The sequence below is a fragment of the Abramis brama genome, assembly GCF_963993115.1.
Source record: "Abramis brama genome assembly, chromosome: 16".
In the NCBI taxonomy this organism is placed as follows: domain Eukaryota; kingdom Metazoa; phylum Chordata; class Actinopteri; order Cypriniformes; family Leuciscidae; genus Abramis; species Abramis brama.
In genome coordinates, this window is record NC_139978.1 from 15,767,424 (window position 1) to 15,785,228 (window position 17,805).

A 17,805-nucleotide genomic window follows, 5' to 3' on the forward strand; every position below is an offset into this window, starting at 1 on the left:
GCAGACGCACAGTCAAGCTTGCTCTCGAGTGTTGACTGAACGGCTTTGACTGTTCCAATATGGCGGATGACTTGCGCATGGCCCATAGAAACAGCCTCTAATGAGGCCTCTATGTATGAATACAAATATTTATACTTAAGAAGCACCAGGTGGCAGTAACACATCACTTCACGAGTCATCCACCTGAATTCTTATTACCAAATATTGGGTTCAATCTTTTTGTCAACTTGGTTTCTTTCAATTAGGACAGGTTCTGTAGCCTATTTCTTTCTGGAACTGATTGATTAGGCCTCATTGAGTGAAAAAAAGCATTATTTATGGATATATTTGTCAATATTCAACAAAATATGGAAACAGTTTGCACTATTTACCACACTAGCATGCTTTAATGTCTAACCAGGAAGTTTGTTTTGAAACTCTTTAATTTTGCACAAAATGGAACAAAGTCACACATGGTGTTAAAAATGACTGGCCAACAGCAACAACAATTAAAAAAACATATAAATCTCTTGTTATGCTGTATTATCACCAAATATTGGATTCAATCTTTTTGTCAACTTGTTTTCTTTCAATTAGTAAAGGTTTTGTATTTGTAGGACAGGTCTATGATCAATCGAGGGAGGATCTGATTTGCCACACCTGTTATAAAGTTCTAATCCAAAACGGTATGCAAGACTTTATTGCTTTAATCATAAATTATAAATTTAAATAAAAATAATAGTTATATTATATATTTGTATATAATAGAGTTTTTATTCAGCTTTTTCGACAGCAGATTTATCAGACACGACCAGCCAGCAGATGTTATGATTATTGTAATTTCATTAAATATAGTTAAATAGTTAACAAGTATAGCTTGCCTTATAAGTGGTTAACGTCGGTAGTTTTTACACCTCCACAACACTTTCCTTAACATGTCACTGCAAAAGATTCCTGATCCATGATGTGCAATGATAAAAACTAATTTAATCTAGCATTTATAAAATCTTCTAGTGAGAATCACTGAAATTATCTTGTGATGACGCAGAAGTGCATTTTATTTTATTGGTAACACTTTACAATAAGGTTCATTAGTTAACATTGGTTAACTACCTTAGTTAACATGCTTAGTTCACAATGCACTGTGAAATGAACAAACAGCTGTATTTCCATTAACTAAGATTAATAAATATATACTGTAACAAATGTATTGCTCATTGTTAGTTCATGTTAGTTAATACATTGACTAATGTTAACTAATCAACCTTATTTTAAAGTGTTTCCATTTTATTTTAAACCAAGGGCCCTTTTCATATTATAATTTAGTTAAAAAATAGAATAAAAAAAAATTTGCTCCACCAATAACAAGATGGATTACATTTCACACACTCAAGAGGGGGCTTTAGTCTTCTTGTTCCCCATAAAAGGCTGGATCAGGATAGATAATTTAATTTATTGTGATACATTTCTTTTCAAACTTTTTTTTATCTTTGAGTGTAATGTTCATGTAAACTTCACTTGGATTACAGACCTCTAAAAAACAGCAATTGAGTGCATCAGTCAATGGTACAACAGCTTTATTTACAATAATTAATCATTTTCACATGTACAAAGTATATTAAAGTCCTGCATCAAATAATTTAACAGTTCTGATTACCACTGAATATAAACATAATTTAATAGTTCATAAATAAAACAAACAATAAAAAGTGCACAATTACCTTGCTGGACCTGAACAGTTCATTTATATACAATCACATCTAGTTTCCTCCGCTTCTCTCCTAACCTCCAAAACAACCATGAAGGTGCAATATATGTGACGTTACCTGAATGTGCTCAGGACAATAGCGATAATAAACAATGTATGTTGTGTCTAAAAGCACATTTAACTGTAAATATCTGGCTTAATGGCTTTAAATGATACATAGCCTATGTTAAATATTTCAGTGTGGGGTATGCACGTGGTTAATAGATGTTGCCAAACAACACTGTAGCCGCCCACTTCACATCCGCAATGCAATGTTCGAAAGGAGAAAAGCACTTTCACCATAAGGAAGGCTTTCGGTGACCGCTTTAACATTGCGGGTCAGTGGTGATTCTACAGTTCCACCTGACAAAGACGAATGGTGTGGTTTCTCATGGTGTCAGCATGCAGGCGGCCATCTTGCACGCCACAGCAGAAATCAGAGCCGCGCCACGACCGCTCCCTTCTTCTGATTGGATGAAGGTAATTTTGCAGTGGGGAGTCATTTCCCACACAAGCTTATGGAACCTCTCCTTGAAACTGAATGGAAGATTTGGAAGGTCAAAGCAGGAAACACACATTTTAATTGTGTTTATATCCCTTACTCATCATGTCAAACTGCTTCCTCTTAATTTCCCCCTCATTTATCTTTGTTTGCCTTGCCTCTCTCTCCTCTTGTACTCACCAAGGATGTAGTTTGTAGACAGAGCCATCGACTCCCACAGTGATCTTCAGTTCCTCTTGACAACGGCGTTCCCTCATTTGGTTGATGACGCCAGCGAGTCCGGCTCCGCACATGTGTGCGGCTCGCGTAGACACACTCTCGCATGCCAGACGCACGATGTCACAGTCCAGCTCGGACGGCAAGATTCCCAGTGAACTTAGGATGTTATAAATCTGCTTTCTGTCCCCTGTGTCACTGAAATGAAAAATAAAATGAATATTATAATCTTTTCATTCATGATTTAAAGATATAATATACTTTGAAAAAGATACTTAAGTGCGAACTGAATGTATTGTTTTTGAACACTTAAAGTCAGGGAAAGTGATTTGTTCCAGAAACATGTTTTTGTTATGCTGCTTGAAAGTCTCTTCACATCCTGATAGCAATCACTAAATCAGCAGTGGTCAGGTGGTACAGGTCAGTGATCTTTAAGTTGTTTTTAAGTATACTACAAGTGCACATTCAATACAATTAAGTGTTCTTCTTCACAAGGACTGTTAGAGATTCTAAAACTTGCTTTATTTCAGAAAACAAAACCTAATGTCTTAAGTCATTTTGCTTTTCAAGTAAATGTATCTTGATTTAGGAATGTTTAAATATAAAAATCTCTCTTTTTATGATCAGCAGTTCAATCCTACCTCTCAATCTGGGAGACAAAGCGAGTTTCAAAAGCTCCACGTGTTTTCAACAGGTCTGAGGCTTCGCCGTTAAACAGCAGATCTTCATTCACTAGTTTTAGCAGCACAAGACGCACAAGCTCCCCCATATACTTCCCACCAATCAGCTTCTCAAACCTAGAGATATGAGAGAAGAATGTGTGCATATTAGATCAGCATTGACAAAACATTGACAACTGTCATCAATATCAAGTGGCTCAAGTTCAGCAGCAAAAATAAAAAAGTGAATGATAGAAGCCTGAGGATAATCAAGAAATACAAATGGCCTAAAGTGACATGGACACAGTAGCAGCCCATTGAGCTCCACTGTATCTTCTAACGTACACTGTAAATACCCATTAAGCGAGCAGCTTCACTAATGATCTCCTTCCCTGGCCATTAATCCAGCCGTGTGTATTCCAGCACTGACGTGGCTACCGTCAGTGTCTCCACATGTACAGAAAAACAACCCTTGTCACCTGGAGACCACATAAGAGCTCCAGGCTGCTGATCTAACTAAGCTCTTCATGAATTTGGAAGCATGTAAGGACATCTGCGTTTCAGATTTGGCCACTGGTCAAACTGATGCTCAAAAAGTGTGTAGTTACAATAAGATATCTGAGGAAATTGTGCATGTATCTTTGAATATAACGCAAAGTTGTTTGATATATATGCAAAATCATAGCATAGACTGATGTCTTGTCAACAAAATATCATGCATTAAATATTTATTTCATAGCTGAAATAACATGTTCCTGCGATGATTTTTTTTTAGATCAAAATTGCATTTCAAATATAAAAAAAAAAGATGCATAGCTCTACATTTTTGTGAATACTAGTTTATGTTTAAATTAAACTTAATTGTTAGTTGTGTTCTGAACTTGAATACATAACCTCCCGCCCTGTAGCAGATTTATACAGGTGGAGCTGGGGAAGGGGGAGGGTTTCTGAAAGCACGCTGCAGACTGCTAACAGCAACACTACCAGTATTTGAACGTTGAGTCGCAGCTTATTGGCCTCTGATGCAACAGCAACCAATCAGCTCCGCTATGCAGATGGTGATGCGATCACTTCCAAATGAGTTAAGGACCTATCAGCCTGCGCCATATAGAGTTTCATGTCAGAACTTGGTATATATAGAGTGGGACCCAAAAGTCTGAGATCAGTAAAAATGCTTCTCTTATTTCATTATCTCATGTGCTTCAATGGAAGCAATGAATAGTGCAGAAATATTTAAGAAATATTTAAGAAATATATAAGAAATAAATAAGAAATTTTTTTAATCTTATTATTTTTATGACATATCACTTTATCATGTTCTAAAGAACATCTTGTGCCTCAATGGAAGCAATAACTTGTGCAGAAATATTTATATATATATATATATATATATATATTAAATATAGTTTTATCTCATAATCTTCCTTATTTTTTATTTTTTTTAACCTTACTTTGTTTGTAATTGTAAAAAATGTAACTTTGTTTATTTTCAGATTTAAATATGAATTTGAATTTCTGATTATCAATGTGGTCTCAGTGACTTATTTTTTACATTTTTATAATTTAGTAAAAATTATGACATATTATATCATTATACATATTATATATATATATATATATACAAATATATATATATATATATATATATATATATATATATATATAATATTTAAGAAATATTGAGAAATATTTAAGAAATTAGAATTCCAGAATATCAAAGTGGTCTTAGTGGCTTATATTTAAAAAAATTTATAATACAGTCAATTGTTTATGATATATTATATAATTATCTCATGTTCTAAAGAGCATCTTGTGCTTCAATGGAAGTAATAAATAGTGGAGAAATATTTAGGACATATTTCATATTCTTTTTATCCCCTAACCTTCCTTTGTTTTGAAATTGTAAAAGAAAATGTAACTTTGGTTATTTCCAGTTTTAAATATGAATTTGAATTTCAGATTACCAACATGGTCTCCGTGGCTTTTATTTTACATTTTTATAAATATTATGACATATTATATCATTATATCATGTTCTAAAGAGCATATTGTGCTTCAGTGGAATAAATAAATAGAACATATTTAAGAATTTCCTTTTTCTGTCTATTCATTTTACCTCATAACACTCCTTTGTTTTTATTTATTTATTTTTGTTCATTTCCAGATTTAAATACCAATTTGTCCAGAATTGTTCGAGATCACTCACAGCTGATGTCCAGGGTTTAGTGACGTCTCATCAATAACCCGATCGTATTCCAAGCGGAAGTCCTCCAGTTCACCGTTGTCCCCGAACGCTCCCCACTCCGTGTTCACACACATCCTCCCCTCCTCTCCTTCCACCAGCTCCACCTTACGCATCTCCTCCATATAACACGCATTACAGCCTGTACCTGAGAATCCATGAAAAAATGAAAACAACAAAAAAACATTAGACTAAAAGCTTCAGGCATACTGCTTTATAGCCATGCTGTTTTTTCCCGGAATGGCTGTTCAAATATCTCATCTTCCTGTTATAAAGTTTATGTCCAAGCTCTAATTATATTTACATGGGTCTAAGTGTGTGCGGTCACTCTCTTACCTACTATCATGCCAACTTCACAGCTGCGGTCTTCATAGTAGCAGGATATCATGGTGGCTACTGTGTCATTCACCATGGCTACCACATCCATTTCAAAGTCCTAAAAAAAATCGATCACTTTTATAGGACAGCCATTTAAGCCGTTTATTATAAGCTTTTAAGATGTCTAATGTACTTTTAGTTTGAGAGCAGCTTTCCATTACTAGTTAAACAAGATCCCAGAACAGAATTTGTGCTGGAAATTTTTAGGTAACTCATGCATACTAACCCCTCTCCTTTTAATGGCATCTCTCAGTAGACCCACAATGTTATTGCCCTCAGCGCCAGAGGCCTTGAAGCCTTTAGTCCAGTTAAGCAGAATGCCCTATTACAATATAAACAAAAATAATATGTTACACAACGAAACACGTCCACATTAAAATGCAAAATTCCATCTCTTCTTTTCAATGATGATGTGTTTAGCGATGAGAGGGCGGGACAACCTGTCACTCACATGACATCACAGCAATAGCAAACCACAACCATCCAATCAATTCCCAATAGACAAAATCTAGTCCCGCCCTACATTTATTCTTGTTCGAGAAGCCATTTCACTCGGATATACATCACAATAGAGAAGGAAATATTATCGCAACTTCCATTTCATGCTGACTTTAAGTGGTTGCAGAATGAATGCAGACACTGACCTTGTCCAAATCCTCATGACGGACTGGAAAAGAGAAGGTGAATCCCAGTGGAAGCTTCTTATGTTTCAGATTATGTTTGTCCAGGAAGTCAGATATGCACTCGGCAATGTAGTCAAACAACTTTATGGAGAGAAAATGGGGTACAAACTGAGACGGAGGAGACTAAAATGTCAGAATATGTGTATGTCTATATTGCATGTATAGGCTACAGAGTGTTTGACCTTTTTAATATCTCACCATTTCAGCTGTGCCGGTCATTGCGTCTTCAGGGATGGAGTACATGTGATTCTTGGTCTCCACCTTCCAGCCTCGCTCTTCATCCTCACCCACTTTCACCAGCATCACTCGGAAGTTTGTCCCTCCAAGATCAAGTGCCAGGAAATCACCCACTTCTGAGATGAGTCACATGAATCAACATCAGCAATATTATGAGTCATGCGGATCAACATCAGGTTCCAGAAAAAGACAATATATTTACACTTTTCGTCAATGTACCCCTTCTGTTATTACATAAATGAACCTAAAAGAAACTGATAATGATTAAACTCATCAAATAACAATATATTTACTTCATGCAGGGATAGATGACCCAAAATTGAAAATTCTTAATTTTTGCATACAAGTTGTTCTAAACCTGTATGAATTTCTTTCTTCAGCTGAACACACAAAAAAAGATATTTTGAAGAATATGGGTAAACCATAAAATATCTTCTTTTGTAAATAAAGAAAATCATAAAGATTTGGAAATAAGGGCGAGCAAATTATGACAGAATCATTAGATGACAAACCGTCCCTTAAAGCTGATGTGCTTGATAACAGCATCAAATGTCTGATGCAACATAAAACATAAAAAATGACATAAAATATTAAATTATAAAATGCAGCATATTATGCTACTCAACCACCAAAATAAATAAATAAATAAATAAATAAATACAGCACTTTTTTGTTTCATTTGACTATTTTGTATTTAGAACTTGTATTTAGAGCTCTTACCAGAGCCTTCAGGTGTGGAGCGGACATAAGTGGGCAACATTTTGACGCTGGCTTCATCATGTGTCTCCACACGCAGTCCCCTCTCCATCTCTCTTCGCATTCTTCTCATCACTTCCTCTAGGTCTTCTTTACTCAGAAGGAATTCAGACAGAATTTGGTCCACCTGGAGAATATGTCAGAGAGAGAGAGAGAGAGAGAGAGAGAGAGAGAGAGAGAGAGATTCAAATAAGTGAATAGTTTTTGACGATAGTTTTTTCTGAGAATACATAATTTGATATTAACATATGATTAAGATGATCTCAAATGTGTTTGTAACAATCACAGTAGTGCCAATGAACCGGAATTAGCAGGTATTATCATTCCCATTATTTGGGCACCCTTAAAGTCAAGTCTCTTACCATGAGAAGTCTCTTCAGTACTGACTCAAAGTCACTCGGTATCCTCTGCCTACGAGCTGAAGTAAGACACGGCATCTTTGCAAGTCTTTCCAAACAAGTGTAGGATGAGCGTTGATTTGCTAAAGTTTGAATGTGTGTGAGGTGCATGGAGATGCTCAGCTGTTTTTATGCTCCGGTGAAGGAGGTGGAGAGGTGTGGTCAAAGAGATCATTGCCCTCTGTACACATACACACACACACACACACACACACACACACACACACACCTGATCAAACACACACACATACACATTTAATCTCAACCATCACCTTGGCAACCTAGCTGTCAAGGCCACACATGTGATCATGTGCTTCACAGTGAACATGACCTGAGAAGTTCAAATTGTGATTGATACAATTAATACGATGTCTACAATTTGAATAAATATGTATGAAATAAAAGCAAACATATTAATATTTTACTATTATATATATAGGCCTATATATATAATCAAAGGAAATATATATATATAATCAAAGGAAATTATACTGGGATGCACTAAAGCAGGCATGTTTTCATCTTTGTATGTGTGCTATAACAGACATTTGAGCTTGCAGAAATGTTTGCCTATATTATATTTTCTATATTATATTATATTAGATTGATTTATCATATGTAGTGTAATAGCAGTGTTTCTTTTGTTTGTTTTTTTACGGCATTTAGGTTAAATTCAAAAATAGCTACTGAACTTAAACCCTTGATAAATATAGATGACTTAGTTTGCACAGGGCAAACATTTATCCTGAAATAGGTCTGCAGGAATGTGATCTGAGGCAAAGTCCAAAAATCTAAAAGTTTATTACACTCTAAATGTTACCTAAGTGGTCAGACGGGTTAAAAAAATAAATAAATAAAAAACCCCTTGATTATGTTCAAATCTGTTAAAATTCAGATATATCTTACAGAAAGATTACAGTGATTACGTGATTACAGAAAGATCCTAAATTACTCCAAAAGCATAAACAAACATTTTAAAAATAACATTTACTTTTTTTTTGACATTTTATCAATGCTAAGTTTATTTTAAACTTGATGGAAGTAAAAAAAAAAAAAAAGCCAAGAGAAAGATGTTTCAATTTTATTGCACAATTACATCAATAATTTAGTATAAGTTTTATAGAACTGCGGTTTAGAAAATGTGGCTCTGGAGCTCTGGTGAGTTTTGTGCTGACGGCTGATAACATGAGTGCGTTGATAGTGTACACTACGTGGCCCACATTTGAGAAAAACCCTAGAAAAATCATAATGCCACATCATAAAATTACATTATAAGGAACTATGTGCTTCAGTGTTCAAACTTTATTGCCACGGTTTGTGGAAAGCCTTTTTCTGTTCCAGCACGACAAAGCAAGATCCATATAAAAAGCCACATGACTTTGGCTTTGTAGTGTATGTTAGATAAAGTCTTCATGTTAGTTACATAAAGTAACACACACACACACACACACACTTAAACAATTATGTGTGTCAAGACCTTAAAAGACATGTACTCTGGTCAAACCCCCTGAACTCCCACACCAAGTTACGGTCACAATATACTAACATTGCGAAAGGTGCTTATCAGTGCAAACAAACTTTATTTTTGGACATTTATCATCTATTCTTGGATTCAAATGCTTTAAATAGTTTAGCTAAAGAACTGAGCATTAATCATATTCTAAAATTCCCCACACAGTAATCTTAATACTCATATTGGATCACAACATAAAATAACACTATTAGTTGCACAACTGATGCATTGAATCATCACCTAGGAGCAGATTTTGTGTTATTTATTGCAAATTTAGACTGCATTACTATAAGCAAACCTGTCCTGAGTCTAAAGTAATAAAGACAGACAGCTATTAGCATAATAATATTTTTACAGCCGTGGCTTCTGTATGTTGTCTAGGCTTATTCCAGAAAAATGTATGTTAAATTTTAATCATTTTATGAGAGAGTGTGATAACTGTAGTTAGAGTTAATCATTAATCAGTTTTTATACTGAACTGTTTCATTGGCATTCCATTTTATGATATAAAATTGCATTGAATGCAAACCCAACGAGTTAAGGTAACTCAAACCATTTGAGGAAACCGATTGCCTTAAACCAAAGTTTAAAAACTAATATTTATGAGTACAGTCCACTTTAGTACAATCCATTTGAGTCGACTTAATATTAAATTGTAAAATTAAACTATAATTTCACTTAAATACTTGTGTAGCTGAAACTAAGGGGCAGTTTACATGACACAGTTTTAATAAATGGACAACATTTAAGTTTTTGAAAACGATACTATAGAAACGAGTCTATAGGCGTGTAGCGTGCCTTTACAAAGTGACATCGCCAACTACTGGCCTGGCAGCAGAATACAGCGTTTTTAATAGTTTTTTTGCGAATACTTGAGAACGGGGATCGTTTTGACAATGTTGTTGTCTGTATGCGGAAAAAAACTTTTTTAGTTTTTAGTACATTGTTGTCATGTAAACATACCATTAAATTGTGTTAAACCATTAAAATCTGATTTTTTTAATTAAAGGCACAATATGTAACAATTTTGGATTAAAATATCCAGAAACCATTAGAACAGTTTTATATATTTTGTTGACTTGTGTACTTACCTTATCCCAAATTTTTCCAACAATGATTAAATCCAGAGAAATCAGCTATTTTAACCAGTGTAATGTCAGTGTCTGCATTACCCCTGATTTCCGTAGAAACCATGGAACCACCAAAGACACTTTAATATTTTGTGTTTTATTAGACAGGTGAGCAACAATTTGGATTCCTTTATCGACAGAAAACTAATCATTGTTATATAGCTTAACACGGTTAGTCTTATTGTTTGAATCTCTTATTTTCTTGATTTATTGTGAGTAACATGTTTGTACCCAAAAAGTAAATCAGACAGCACTTTTATTAATATGATATTCTAATATCGATCTAGTTTATTGCAATATGCAACAAGTAGAGTCATGTTATATGCGGTATCACGTCATTCATGGCGTCATCAAACTACGCCTTTGTTATTGTTTTGAATAAGTGACCTTTAGCAGCTAAACTTACATACTGTGCCTTCAACTCCTCTATTTTACCATTAACTGCAAGTTAACAATAGTACAAACACACCTGCATGTACTATAATAGCAAATAGAGTATATCCATGCTGAAGTACACACAGCCATTGATTTTTAAATAAAGCAACATGCAGTTCTCAACCTAACCACTAACTCTACTCTTCACCACAATGGCAACCCCGTAAAAACAAACATATCAGAAACCTTTTTAAATTCTAACATAACAGAACATTAAACTCTAACAGTTCACCCCCGATATTAATGTTGTGCAAAACACATAAAATAACACTTAATTTTAACATTTAGGGTAAGTTTACAAAACAACGATGTAGGCTACTAAAAACGGAAAAGTTTTTCATTTGCGTTCTTGCATACAGACAACAACATTGTCAAAACGATCCCCATTCACACGCATCTGAGAAAACGATTAAAAACGCTGTATTCTGCAGCCAGGCCAGTAGTTGGCGATGTTACTTTGTAAAGAAAAACTACGCACCTATAGACTGAACACATAATACGCATGTGCATGACCGTTTTCAAATACGCGTTTTTGAAGTTTACATGGAGACGATAACTATCGTTTTCAAAAACTTGCACTTTGAATCCTGTTTTCAAACGTTTGCATTTTCAGGCACCCAGAATGCCGTTGTTGTGTAAATTAAGGGCCAAAACGCATACAAAGTTTTCCGTTTTTAGTTGAAAAAGGTGTTGTGTAATCAATCTCTGTATTGAATATGCAGCTAGAGTGACACATCACACACATGGAGTTTGTCCAAGGTCATGAACCAGTCATAAGAGCAATCTCACAACAAAGAAATCTACTGTGGCGTGAGGGGGAGGATCAACGAAAGATGAGCAGATATTCGCGGGACATTGCAGCATGCTTTGATACTACATTCCAGGCAATGTCTTGGACAGAAACCAGGTGCAATTACAGTAAGTGTAGATAAAAAATAAAATAAAATCTGATTTAAGAAAGTACCATTGACAATATGGGCTACTTTGTATATAAATAAATATCCACTTTGTGACATAAAAATTATATGAATCTGTTTATGTTTAAATATAAAAATGGTATACTATAGACCTACTTGTATGATTTATTTTTGGTTAAGGACATTTAAGTGAATTGTGGGTAAAGCAACTATCAATGATAGTCTAATTAGACAACAAATGCTGCCCCCCCCCCTGCCCCCCCCCCCCCCCCCCCACACACACACACACAAAAAGAAGAGATTTAAACATACATTTTAAGAAGATACTTTACCTTGTTCATGGTATGAAGGTCCATGGTTTGTCTTCCTCATGGGCGCATCATTTCAAAGAGAAATGCGCGTAAGGTGTAGGTTTTCCTCGGTATTTCCAGCTCAATGCAAATGGCTCAAATTAAATGGAAAAATATATATACATAAACCGTCGATCAGCTTATCCAACATTCTTCATGGTCAACTGTGGATATTCCAATTGTCAGTCACACCAAATGGTCCTTTGTGTGGTCCATTTTTAATCATCCAAGTGTCCCAACACCAAAGTCCAAATAGTTTTGTATAGCCTGAATAAGTTGTTCAGTATTTTCATTCCAGTTTACTAATTCCTTGTCCGGCGTTGGAGGTATACCATCAAAATGATGCTCAACCAGCTTTCCTTGCACCACTAAAGCTATCTGACCCAATGATAAAATAATGACTAAACTTACAGAATCATGACTGCATTATGCCTTTTAACTTAAAAAATCTGAGTATTGCGATCCTTTGAAACTCTCAATTGAGGAAAAGGGGTTTCATTCATAATTTTCCCCCTCCCGACTCCCTGTAACTTAGGCAACAAAAGGACTATTTCCTCCTGTTTTTCAGAAAAATACCAACACCTGTCTCCTTCTACGCCAATTCAGACCGCAGGCCCTTCTTGTTGCCGTGGCAAACTCGTCACCTTGGATATCTGTTAAGACCACACACCACTGATATGGAAAATACTTTGCTTGCCCTGGGTTAAGTGCCCAAAGGAAATTGTTAAATGAGGCAAAATTACTTAGGAAAACATTGGAGGAGTATGAGTGTTGTTTGGTGAAAATGAGTGACAGTCTATCTAGTGTTCGCTTAACACTAACCCTCACAGACAATAGGATATTTTATATTGTAATATGGAACTACAGGGAAATGCTTGTTACTGTTGGTGCAATACTATATCTGCCAAAGATAATAAAAACAAAAGATATGGAATCTGATATTAAAGCTCAATAGTTGGTCAAGCTTGATTGGTGACGCAAAGCCACCTTGAGAGCTCCTTTTATAGCCAAGACCAAAAAGATTTATAGTTCACTGCAGCAACTTCTTATCAAATCAACTTATAAAGATAATACAGACAGTAAAAGTGAGAATCTCTCTCTTATACAAGGCCTGTACCCTGGTACAACTGTGCTGGTCCTGTCCCATTTTTCACTCTATAGGCAAGCACTAAGTATTGTTGTGTAGCATTAATGTAGATATACATTAATTTGGCATTAAAGGTACTTGGGCTTCTACCAACTCTAAAAGATTCAATCTTAATAGTAATTTACAATGAGTGACTGTACTCTGACTTTTCAAAAAAGTCTTGTGTTTTTATAAACTGCTCATTTAATAAACTCCGTCTTCATCTTTTTGCAGTTATTCAGTTGGTTGTTTGGTAAATGTATCTATTTCGTTCAGTGCTCTTTTGTATTTTCAGTTTTATTTTCCACAATACTGTTAAAGGTAGGGCAGGCAATTTGTTTTATAAGCACTTTTTGTTATACCTGTTGAAACTCTCTTCACACCCTTAGCAATCAACAATAGCAGTGGTCTAAATATTAAAACATGTACAAATATCTTTCCTGGAAGTCACGGACCGAATGCAATGATTCGAATCTGCAGCAGTCAAGTGGTACAACTAGAGCTCTGTAAGTTGTTTATGTTCGTTATTATTGTTATGTTATGGGCTTTGAGACATGAGGTAATTTAACAACGTCTCCCATCTTGTGATACTTTGCAGACTCTGCTGTGAGCGTTCATGTGTTTTGAAGGAGGCGTGGCTTTGGAGACGCTCTGAAGGGAGGGTGGGATCTTATGCTTTCAAAGCTAGCTTGCTATTGCTAGCCTGTCCGAAATCGCCTACCCTAGCTTTAATGGATTAATCTTTTAGGTGTGGTCACATTGGTGAAATTTTGGTGAAATTTTGCGGCCAAAAAAAAAGTCCATTGTCAATAGTGTAGCAATATATGAAACACAACAGACACAGAAGTCACTTTCAAATCAATCAATCATTTTGGTCAATGAGGCAAATGCGTGACGATCTTGAAGCAGTTGTGAATTGTGTGTGGGGAAATGTTTTCACCTCAAACCAAATTCAGATGTGTAATGTAGTCCACTGAGGTAAGTTGTAGTTGAGAATCCAAGTACAGTTTATTTATAGTGTCCAAAGATCCAAAAACATAATAAACCATGAACAAAAATTGACTACGAACAGACCTGGCACATGGAAACATAGAGCCGTATACATACTTAAATACATGACAAAGTATCAAGGCAAAAATGAGGGCTTAAACAGGACAAGGACTAATGAGTAACAAGAAACACCTGAGCATGGTCAAGACAATAAACCAATGACAAACAGAGCAGATTATCACATAAGAAGACAAAGGGTGAGTTCGACATCGGCTGCGGCTGGATGTAACCGATCGGCGAGAGTTGCCGAGTGCAGGCGGGGAGGAGCTGCAAACGGAGACGTGAAGTCGGACACTTTCTGGCTCCCGTGGTGACCGCTCACGTGGTGTTTGCATACTTTACCACAGCTGAAGTGAAATAAATGCAATATTTGCCAAATACACAGATGTTTCAGAGACATTTTCATTCAATACTTTATGTACTTCTTCATACAGCGTCTGTTTGAACAAGAATAAACGGTAACGTTTATAGCCCGGAAAGTACTGCGTAATTAAGACGAATTTACAGCTTAGCTTTCGGTAATTATAGTGTACCTATGAAGTACTTGCATGTAAGTATAAGGGAACAATAATTATGTAAAGTTTTGGGAATAAAGGGGTAACAACCAGGAGAATTAAAACAATATTTATACTGTAAGTATTATAGAACTAAGGGGTACTTATTCTACTATTTTTTTTTTTTTTTTTTTTGGTAGCAAAAGTGCAGATGTTTAAGTTTGGACTTACATGCTTCAAGGAAACTACTGCATTTTTTTAATACTGGGAAATATACTCTTGTTCCATGTAGTTACAGGGTAAGTGTGAAATTGCGGGCCGTAAATTAAAGTGGTGCTTGTTACCCTCTTGTTCCATGTAGTTACAGGGTAAGTACAATAAAAAAAAATACATACACACAATCTAATATCACTGACTTGGAAACCTTTATAAATTGCTCCCAAATGTGATTGTTGTATCATAATAGTAGAATAAGTACCCCTTAGATCTATACTTACAGTATATAAAAAAATAAATTTCTCCTGGTTGCTACCCCTTTATTCCCCAAACTTTACATGTTGTTCCCTTATACTTACATGTAAGTACTTTATAGGTACACTATAAGTGGAGTTGACGGTTTTATTTTGATAAACATGACACAATATAACATCGCAAAAGTGTTTACTGTTGTAAAAAACTGATTTGTGAGCTTTAGTGGAAAAAGCTAAAGGTGTGAGAATAAACACGAAACACACGTGATCGTTGTCATGCGGTGAATCCGGCCAATCGTGGAACAGCTCCACCGAGTCGTTTATTCGTGCCGGAGTGGTTACGGTCCGACGTGATTCAGTGGGGTCATTGTTCCAATGTAGCATGTCATCCAGGAGTCAATCGCACCAGTCTTTTGGTCAAGCAACGATTCTGGTGGCCTTCCATGGCTTGCGACATTCGGAGTTTTGTTTTGGCATGTTCGGTCTGTGCTCGTGGTAAGACTTCCAATTGCCCACCGGATGGGTTACTCCAACCGCTGTCTGTCCCTTCGAGACCCTGGTCCCACATCGCGTTAGATTTTGTTTTTTCGTTTACATGGCCTCCCGATGGATGTGGTCTCTGACAGGGGTCCCCAATTTATTTCCAAATTTTGGAGAGAATTTTGTCGATTATTGGGGGCGAGTGTCAGTCTTTCTTCTGGTTCTCATCCTCAGAGCAACGGCCAAACCGAGCGTGCCAACCAAGACTTAGAGAGAGTGTTGCGATGTTTGGTTTCTCAGAATTCTTCCTCCTGGAGCCAGAAACTCTCATGGGTTGAGTACACACATAACTCATTACCAGTGTCATCTACGGGCCTATCTCCTTTTGAGTGTAGCGTAGGGTACCAGCCACCTATTTTTCTCAGTCTGGAATCCGAAGTCGCGGTCCCCTCAGCTCACGCATTCGTCCAGATAGAGATTCGTCATCCGCATAGAGCCTGCGAGACTCTCCTACAAGTGGGGGCGCGCACAAAGGCTCAGGCCGATCGCCACCGGTCAAAGCCTCACATATACGTCGTGGGTCAAAAAATGTGGCTTTCTACCAAAAATATTCCGCTCCGTTGCGTGTCTAATAAGCTAGCTCACAAATTCATCGGCCCGTTCACTGTCACCAAGATCATTAGTCCGGTGACAGTCCGCCTCAAACTTCCTCCGGCATACAGGAGAATTCACCCCGCCTTTCATGTCTCCAAATTAAAACCTGTTTTTCGTTCCCACCTTAATCCGCCGGCCCCGGTTCCCCCACCGCCGCGACTCGTAGATGGGGAACCCACCTATTCGGTCAATCGTATTCTGGACTCCAGAAGGAGGGGACACGGATTTCAGTACTTGGTGGACTGGGAGGGTTACGGTCCAGAGGAGAGAAGTTGGGTTCCTGCTAGGGACATACTGGATCACTCCCTCATCGATGATTACAATCGCCAGGTAGGCTCTCCTGGGAGTGCCAGGAGGCACTCTTAGGGGAGGGGGTACTGTCACAGTTCATTGATCCGGGTGTTCATTTTGTATATCTTTTGGTTGTTATGGGTGTGGCGTCTGAGTGTTTTGTGCTTAATTGTTGCTTAGTAACTAGCTGATCATTTAATCAGCCGCAGCTGCAGCTAGTTTACTCTGTTGTTAGTTGCCTATATCTAGCAGGAGTAATCATTGTCTGGTGTCGGTTCGTCATTCCTGTTTGTGCTCTCTTACCCAGTTTCCGGTGCCAGGTTTCCTTGCGGAGATATTCCTAGATCTCGTCTGTGTTCCCAGACTTCTGGAGATCGTTGGAGTCCTCCTCTTCCAGTTACCATTGTCATCCGCTCAAGGACTATTCATATCACTCATCCTCTCCTGTATATCTGCTTCCAGGTCGCCGCAGTAAGGCATAGTCAATATATATAGCCAAAGTCCCTGGGAAATTGCTCTCAGGCATAAGGTAAATAAGAAAGTCATTAAATCCATGGCGAAAAGTGTCCTTTAAGACATGACAGCGATCACATGGATTCCTACTCAAATGGCTGGATTTCGCCTGAGAAATTGCCTGAACAATGGTAAATGTGATCGCACCTTAATTCCTAAATTCATGGGGATTGAAATTACTGGATTTGGCCCACGAAAGTTCCCTGAACAATGGTAGATATGTCTGCACATTTAGGGGTCGTTCATTTGTCCATGGGTTCCATTGCGGCCATATCTGAATTAGCCCTGTATGGGCTATTGGAACCCATGGACAAATTCTTTTGGGGCCCATTCCTTAAGCCCATATCGTGGGCTAATGGCTGGGATAGTTTTTTTTTTTTTTTTACTCTACTGCCATGTGTCTGTTGTATTTTAAGGCAAAAACATGTTCTGTGTGAATGGACCCTAAGAAATCAATACAAGTAAGCTGTCTGAATGATCAAGAGAACCATTATGCTAACCCATATGACCCATTCATAACAAAACAACAACTCCGAAGACTGATTCATTCACCATTCTCGCATTTCTAGCAACATGGGACTTTAT

General features: G+C 36.9%; 1 protein-coding gene across 1 annotated transcript; it reads right to left on the bottom strand.

Moving 5' to 3' along the window:
* Window positions 1-1,541: 1,541 nt before the first annotated feature.
* gck (glucokinase (hexokinase 4)) lies at window positions 1,542-12,260 on the bottom strand. The gene is made up of 11 exons (XM_084087758.1): window positions 12,125-12,260; window positions 7,762-7,978; window positions 7,364-7,526; window positions 6,605-6,759; window positions 6,368-6,487; window positions 5,950-6,045; window positions 5,682-5,781; window positions 5,310-5,493; window positions 3,086-3,241; window positions 2,409-2,642; window positions 1,542-2,263 (listed from the first exon to the last, which is right to left on the bottom strand). Exons 2-11 carry the CDS (start codon window positions 7,906-7,908, stop codon window positions 2,116-2,118), a joined length of 1,503 nt encoding a protein of 500 aa, XP_083943884.1. The 5' UTR covers window positions 7,909-7,978; window positions 12,125-12,260; the 3' UTR covers window positions 1,542-2,115.
* Window positions 12,261-17,805: the final 5,545 nt, after the last annotated feature.

What these genes read in the sequence shown, in the direction of transcription:
- gck (XM_084087758.1), bottom strand. Translation starts at nt 7,908, where the DNA reads ATGCACCTCACACACATTCAAACTTTAGCAAATCAACGCTCATCCTAC. An exon ending in TGACCGGCACAGCTGAAATG is followed by an intron (nt 6,488 to 6,604) that starts GTGAGATATTAA and finishes CTCTCCATAAAG; the next exon opens with TTGTTTGACTACATTGCCGA. An exon ending in ATGCCATTAAAAGGAGAGGG is followed by an intron (nt 5,782 to 5,949) that starts GTTAGTATGCAT and finishes GATTTTTTTTAG; the next exon opens with GACTTTGAAATGGATGTGGT.